Consider the following 7,779-nt stretch of genomic DNA (forward strand, 5'->3'; position numbering starts at 1 on the left):
TTCGGCTCAAAGCATCAGCTACCACATTAGCCTTACCCGGATAGTAATCAATAACCAAATCATAATCTTTTATCAATTCAAGCCACCTGCGTTGTCTCAAATTCAAATCTTTCCGTGTCATCAAATATTTCAAGCTTTTGTGGTCAGTATAAATATGACACTTTTCACCATACAAATAATGTCACCATATTTTCAATGCAAATACAATAGCAGCTAACTCGAGATCATGTACTGGGTAGTTTCTTTCATGTGGCTTAAGTTGTCTTGAAGCATAGACTATTACTTTATCTTCTTGCATCAAGACATAACCTAAACCATTTAATGATGCATCACTATAAATAATAAATTCTTTACCCGATTCAGGCTGTACCAACACAGGTGCTTTCGTCAACAACTCCTTCAATCGGTCAAAACTTTGCTAGCATTTATCTGTCCATTCAAATTTAACATCTTTTTGTAACAAACGGGTCATCGGAGAAGCTATCATAGAAAACCCCTGTACAAATCTCTAATAATAACCAGCTAAACCTAAGAAACTTCTAACTTCAGATACATTCTTCGGTTGGCTCCAATTGACAAATAGCTGAAATTTTACTCGGATCTACCCTGATGCCTTCTGCAGATACAATATGTCCGAGAAAACCTACCTCTCGAAGCCAAAATTTACATTTACTGAATTTAGCATAAAGCTTCTTTTCACGCAGAATTTGCAACACCAGTCTCAAATGTTCAGCATGCTCATTTTCATCTCGAGAATAAACTAGAATATCATCAATGAAAACTACTACAAACCTGTCTAGATACGGTCTGAATATTTGGTTCATCAAATCCATAAATACTGCAGGTGCATTAGTCAGCCCAAACGGCATAACCAGAAACTCATAATGCCCATACCTGGTTCTGAAAGCTGTCTTTGGCACATCTGACTCTTTTATCTGTAACTGATAATAACCCGATCGGAGATCAATCTTCGAAAATATTGTGGCACCTTTCAGCTGATCAAATAAGTTATCAATTCGAGGCAACGGGTACTTATTCTTTATAGTTACCTTATTAAGTTACCGATAGTCAATACACAATCTCAAAGACCCATCTTTCTTTTTCACAAACAGAACTGGAGTACCTCAAGGTGAATGAATCGAACGAACAAAACCTCTGTCAACAAGTTCCTGTAACTGTGCCTTTAACTCTTTTAATTTTGTAGGAGCCATACGCTACAGAGCTATGGAAATTGGGGCAGTTCCCGAAATCAGATCTATGGAAAATTCCACTTCTCTTTCCAGTGGCAACCCTGGTAACTCCTCTGGAAACACATCAGAAAATTCACATACAACTGGCACTACCTGTATCTTTGACTCAGATACCTTAGTATCCAACACATATGCCAAATAAACATCGTACCTTTTTCTAACACACTTCTGAGCTGTCATAACTGAAATCACATTAGATAATTCATCTGTCTGATCAGATTTAACCCGAAGTAATTCTCCATTCAGGCACTTCAACACAACATATTTTCGTTTACAGTTTACTACTGCATCATGCTGAGTTAACCAATCCATGCCCAATATCACATCAAACTCATCAAAAGGCAATAACATCAAGTCAACCGGGAAACAAATACCTTTTACCATCAGTGGACAATTTTTACAAACTTTATCCACCATCACAAACTGGCCGAGGGGGTTCGAGACTTTAACCACAAATTCAATAGCTTCAACAGATAAATTTTTAACAAATGCTAATTTTGTGCATATGTATGAATGTGTAGAGGCAGGATCAATTAATGCAATAACATTAGTGCCATAAAGAGAAAATGTACCCGTAATTATATCAGGAGAGGACGCCTCTTCACGAGCTCGAATAGCATATGTTCTTGCGGGTGCTCTAACATTGGATCTAGCTGCTGAATCTCTGGATGCACCCCTGCTACTCACTCCCAGTCCTGAGTTTCTCTATGGTCTACCTCTGGTAGGAGCATTTCTTAATCTTGCACTCATTATTTCTTCCCTTTTTGTTGTTTCAGGACAATCCCGAACAAAGTGATCTGGTGCTCCACATCTAAAACAAACATTTTCACCTGCTCTACACTCTCCGGGGTGGCGTCTCCCACATTGAGGACATTCCGGCCTAGGAGGTCAAGTACTGCTCATACTTGCAACTGTAGTGGTTTGGGCTCTAGAACCCTCGAATCTTCTACCCCTGCTTCGGCTAGAATATCTAGCTGGAAAATGTGATCCTCTAGAGAGCTCCCTAGGCCTCTTAGATGTAGACTGAAATGATTTACTCATTTGCCTCTTCTTTGTATTCTGCGCTTCAGCTTCAACTTTGCCTTTCTCTTTTTCTTTCAACAAATCTTCTACTTTACAAGCTCTCTTAACTAAAACAACAAACTCTCTAATTTCCAAGACACCCACTACTAATCGAATATCATCATTAAGCCTTTCTTCAAATCACTTACACATGTTTACTTCAGTAGACACAAATTCTTGGGCATACTTACTAAGTCTGACAAACTCGCGTTCATATTCAGTCACGGACATCTTACCTTGTTTTAGCTCAAGAAACTCCTTCCTTTTCTGATCTATAAATCTCTGGCTGATGTACTTCTTTCGAAACTCCTCTTGAAAGAAATCCTAGGTCACCCTCTCACTCGGTACTACTGACACGAGGGTTTTCCACCAATGGTAAGCTGAATCTCGATGAAGTGGAACAACACACTTCATACATTCTTCCGGTGTACAAGATAATTCTTCAAAAACCCTGATGGTATGCTCAAGCCAGAATTCTGCTTTTTCTGCATCATCATCTTTGGTAGCCCAAAATTCTTCAGCCCCTTGCTTCCTAATCTTATCAACAGGTGGTCTTTCCCTGATGACTATACTTGCAGCTGGGGAAGCTACATGGGGAACCTGTGAATCCTGATGGGGTGGAGGTCTTACAGCCGGATTCGTACGAACGAACTCGACAAACCAATCATTCATGGAATCCATAAAGGAAGGTAGTTCAATTACTCGATCCTCGTTGCTACTTGGTTTAGAAAACCATGCATGTTGAAAGGCACGTATAAATGCTTTCACCTTGTTTATTAATGAAGCAACCTAGGAAGCTATTGAAGATAGGTGGATTCGACCCAGTATGACTACTGTTGATGGCATTACATGTCCTAAAGAAGAAGCAAATACACTACCGCTGCTCATGGAAATTCACAAGTTCTAAATGTCATTTTTAGTGGAGTTGACTTCGACCAACTTCAAGTCATTTATTTGTGTGAATTTGCTGAGGCATGGAAAATCTTGTAAAACCAACATGAAGGAAATGATGTCGTGTTGTCAAAACTTCAGATTAAAATTAAAAAAAAATATTAGAATTAAATAAAGACAAATAGGTAGAATTTGGAAAAGGCAATAAGCTAACTTAAAAATAAAATCTTTCATTTTCATGTTCGTTTTACGGTTCATGTTTGGGATTTGTAGTTATCGCTCCCAGCAATGTCATCTTCGAGGATCAAACCACGTTCTCTAATTGAAAATACAAAGCGCCTTGCCACTACACCCAACACTTGTTAATTCCAAGCCTTTTTATTATATGATAAAATTGTTTTAAAAATATAAGTTATGCAAATAACATAATGATTAGTGTAGATAATAGGCGGGTAAAGACTAGTTGTTTTAGCTAAAAGATGAGTAGTTATTTTAAGCAATTTTTCATGAGGCGGAATTGGTTAAACCACAAGAATTATTGAAGATTAAAAAAGAATAGAAAAAACCATGAATAATAAAGAAAAAAAGTTAATTTTGTAAATAGTAATAATAATATAAACCTTCATTTTATAAAATAAAAGATTAAAATTAAATATTTAAACTAATTTAAGTAGAAAATCAAACTGTTTTTATCCAATTCAATTTTCTTTCGGTTTTTAATAGTAATTGAAGCAATTGGACCCAATTCCGACAACCATGATTTTAAGAAAAATGTTTACAATTGTATTCATTTCTCGGCTCAAATGACAAACAATAATTTGAAAATATTAAAAAAATGTTTATAGGATAAGTTAAAAGAACCAATTTATGTTTTGCAGATAAAATGGTAAATATTATTACTAAAACAAGGACCAAATCGTTAAATGCTTTCGTAACCGAACATGCGAAATTCACCTTCATTAGCTGAATATTTGTTCTCGTCATTCCCCGCATAAGCAAGTAAATGTTTTTTTTTTTAATCAAGACTCCATTCTACAGACCTTCATCTCATGAATGAACACACCTTACTCTCTTATCCTATATGGAAACTTGTATATCAACTTGGCCATTCATATGATTATTGGAAAACAAAGAAACAAAGGACACTTCATTGCTGAGCTACCAATTAATGTCATCATCACTTGATATGTATATATGTTGATTCAGACCGTCCCTTCTTCCTCATCTTCGTCATCTTCCGCATCGTCGATTCCAACCCAATTTGTGAATGCAAAAAGAAACTCTTTGAAACTCACTGATCCATTTTTATCCCAGTCCATTTCTTCTGCAACCACGTAATACACTTTGTTCAGTGTATGCCAAAACTTCCTAGTACTTATTAATGCAGTTTTACATAAGTGAAGTAAAAAAAAAAAAAAACAAAAACAAAAACAAAAATGCACACATATGGTATGGAGATTGCTGACCAAATCTTTTCATGGCTATTCGTCCAGACGAACGCTCCCCGGATTCATTTATGGCTTGAACCATCTCGTTCTTGCTAACAAAACCATCCTTGTTCTTGTCCAAGAACACGAATGCATCAACAAAGGTTTCGAATGTGGCCTCCAAGTTTGGCATTCCCATTCGTGATTTCTGATAATGTCATGGAAGGCCAAGATAACAGACAACAAACACAATTATAGCAAGTATTATAGGGATGGGATACCATGAAAAGGTCATATGTCGATAGAACACATCACCTCAAGGTAAATGTTCAAGACAGCTACATATAACTTAAAACAAACAGACATAAGGTGAATCAAGTTTTGTGTTAAGGATACACCTTCATGTCCAGGAGCATTGTCCTTGAGAAGATAGACCAGGCAAAGAAGTACAATGAACTCGTTGAATTTTATTCCCATATTTTGATTGAAATCGCATGCCTTAAACAGATCACTTATCTCCTCCTCCTCTGTGAATGAAATTTGAAGCTTGTTGAAACATTTTTTCAGCTCTTCATTGTCGATTGCACCATTTGAGTCCTCATCTACAAAGAAACGCAATGCATGGAACATGCCACTCAAAATATTATGCAAAACATACAAAGATATATGTAGAATTTTTATTTATAAGAGGGAAAAAAGGGCTATACCAAACTGCTCAAAAACGGCTTTACAATTCCTTAAGCTCTCATCAATTTTAGGGAATTTTAAGATAACACTGTTAAAGGATTTCATTGCAGTTCCTACAGAAGCCCTTCGCTGCATAGCTTCAACCATTTTAGCTTCTAGTTTTGTTTCTGCCATTTCGAATGATTTATCATACACCTCCCATTTCCAACTACTGGGACGCGGAAGACAGGCTTAATGTTTTCCTGCCATAAAAGTAGAAAATATTAAAAATTATTGAAGCCATCTCATTGTAGCAAACATGACAACAAACAAATAAAATATTCTATTTATCTGCAACCAGTATAGTCATACGAACATAAACAGAATACCATGAAGGTATATATTAATATTTTTTGTGGTAAAAATCCAACTTGATATCAAAGATGAGATATTTCATGAACTATCAACAGCTTAACATAACACAAATATGGTTCATGGCTGAATAGTTACCAGGAAGATATAGGGAGTTGAAAAGCCAAGCAGGATCCTTTGGGTCTTCTGCTACCCTAAAAACAAAAAGGAAAAAGGCTTGAATTCGACCAACTTTGAGCTTCTAAAGGCAAACAAGAAAACCAACTCTAGGATCTGAATTGTGTAGGGAGGAAAGAGGAGGATGAAGAAGTAGAAGAAAAATGCAAAGACAAAATTAAGGAAGGAATGATGAAGAGTGAGAGAGAAAGTGGGAGAGTGTGGAGGGTTGATTTTGTCCATTTTGATCTGATTTGAAAAGGCAAGGTTTGTGGTGAACCCACCACGTATTTGGTTTCCTTACGAATCACCATCTGTACTTTCGTCTCTTCCAATGTTGCAGTTGTTGGGTTGAGTTTGGGTTTCTTGCATTGACTTTTTCCTCAAAACAAAAACTATACTATTATCATGATATCCATCAACGTGTCTATATATGTATATATGTGGTCTAAGGAGCAGAAGATGATCGATTGAGTACAAAAATGGAACTCATCTCAGTCTCCATAAAGAGAAAATTCTAAGGTGACTGCCTTAGATTGAAATTTCTGTATTCTTTCCTATAAGCTTGATATCAAGGGATTGTATCAAAATTGTAATTCCACATTATCTGTTGTGCGGAAGCGTGTAAAAGAGTAAAATTATTGTACTAAAAAATCACACTAAGTTCAATTCCCAGGAAAGAGAGGTGGATCACAAGGATCGCTTAAGTACCAAGTCTTTCCTAGCCAGAATATCCCTCAATCGTAATTTAATAGCACAATAAATCACTACAATCACACACACAATTCATGCAGAATAATACAATAAAGAACACAAGAATTTAACGAGGTTCAGCAAATTTTGCCTACGTCCTCGGACACTACCAAATATATTTCACTCCAAAATACAAGTGAGAATTTACAAAGAGAGAGAGAGAAAACAATGCCTTAAGTAGAGAATGGCAAGTTTGAGATACAGAATGAGAGATGGTTATGCCTATTTATAGTTGAGGTTCAGGAATCAACTTGCAAAGTCACTTTACAATTAGGGACCATATATTGCAAATATCTCAGATTTTATTATGCCAATATCTCGATACCCATATCTTTGACTTTCCAATATTTGATACCCATATCTTTGACTTTCCAATATTTTATACCCATATCTTTGACTTTCTATTATTTGATACCCATATCTTTGATTTTCCATAAATATGGATAATTCCCAATAATCTCCACCTTGAAGATTTGATTCGAGTAATCTTATCTTCACACAATTCTCTCTGCCTTTGTCAACAACACTTGATAGTGCCTTCTTCAACTGTTAAACATGCAGAATATTGATCAAGTTCAAACAATGTTCGAACTTGATTGTTGTTACCACCTTGGTCATCATATCTGCGGGATTATCTGCAGTCTTAATCTTCTGAAGGTGAATTTTCCCCTCATAATTTCCCGCACAAAGTGGAAACGTACATCGATATGCTTTGTATGTGCATGATAGACTTGATTCTTTGCTAAATGAATAGCACTTTGACTATCACAATACACATTAATATGCTCCTGGACCAATCCCAAGGTTTTAACCATACCTTGTAACCAAATAGCTTCCTTTACAGCCTCTGTTACAGCCATGTATTCAGCTTCTGTGGTTGACAACGCAACTGTAGACTGCAGTGTAGACTTCCAACTTATTGGTCCTCCAACAAGAGTAAACACATAACTAGTGGTTGATCTTCGTTTGTCCAAATCACCGGCATAATCAGAATCAACGTACCCAACAACACCTTTACCAAGTGTAATATCCTGCTTGAACAGTAATCCAATATCCATGGTCTTATGAATATATCGTAGAATCCATTTCACAGCTTGCCAATGTCCTTTTCCAGGATTATGCATATACCTGCTCACTATACTAACTGCCTGTGAAATGTCGGGTCTTGTACACACCATTGCATACATCAAGCTACCCACTGC

At 36.5% G+C, this 7,779-nt stretch overlaps 1 protein-coding gene across 1 annotated transcript; it reads right to left on the minus strand.

Moving 5' to 3' along the window:
- Positions 1–4,135: 4,135 nt before the first annotated feature.
- LOC107921829 (probable calcium-binding protein CML21) lies at positions 4,136–6,038 on the minus strand. Its single transcript, XM_016851671.2, has 5 exons — positions 5,807–6,038; positions 5,338–5,559; positions 5,027–5,232; positions 4,670–4,838; positions 4,136–4,527 (listed from the first exon to the last, which is right to left on the minus strand). Exons 2-5 carry the CDS (start codon positions 5,489–5,491, stop codon positions 4,406–4,408), a joined length of 651 nt encoding a protein of 216 aa, XP_016707160.1. The 5' UTR covers positions 5,492–5,559; positions 5,807–6,038; the 3' UTR covers positions 4,136–4,405.
- Between the last annotated feature and the right edge of the window lie 1,741 nt (positions 6,039–7,779).

The sequence above is a fragment of the Gossypium hirsutum genome, chromosome D01 (genome assembly GCF_007990345.1).
Source record: "Gossypium hirsutum isolate 1008001.06 chromosome D01, Gossypium_hirsutum_v2.1, whole genome shotgun sequence".
Taxonomy (NCBI): domain Eukaryota; kingdom Viridiplantae; phylum Streptophyta; class Magnoliopsida; order Malvales; family Malvaceae; genus Gossypium; species Gossypium hirsutum.

Excerpts from the sequence above, each read along its gene's own strand:
- LOC107921829 (XM_016851671.2), bottom strand. The coding sequence starts at position 5,491 with ATGGCAGAAACAAAACTAGAAGCTAAAATGGTTGAAGCTATGCAGCGA. Across the intron at positions 5,233-5,337 it reads AGCCGTTTTTGAGCAGTTTG|ATGAGGACTCAAATGGTGCA; the intron begins GTATAGCCCTTT and ends GTTTCTTTGTAG. Across the intron at positions 4,839-5,026 it reads ATGCTCCTGGACATGAAGGT|AAATCACGAATGGGAATGCC; the intron begins GTATCCTTAACA and ends TGACATTATCAG.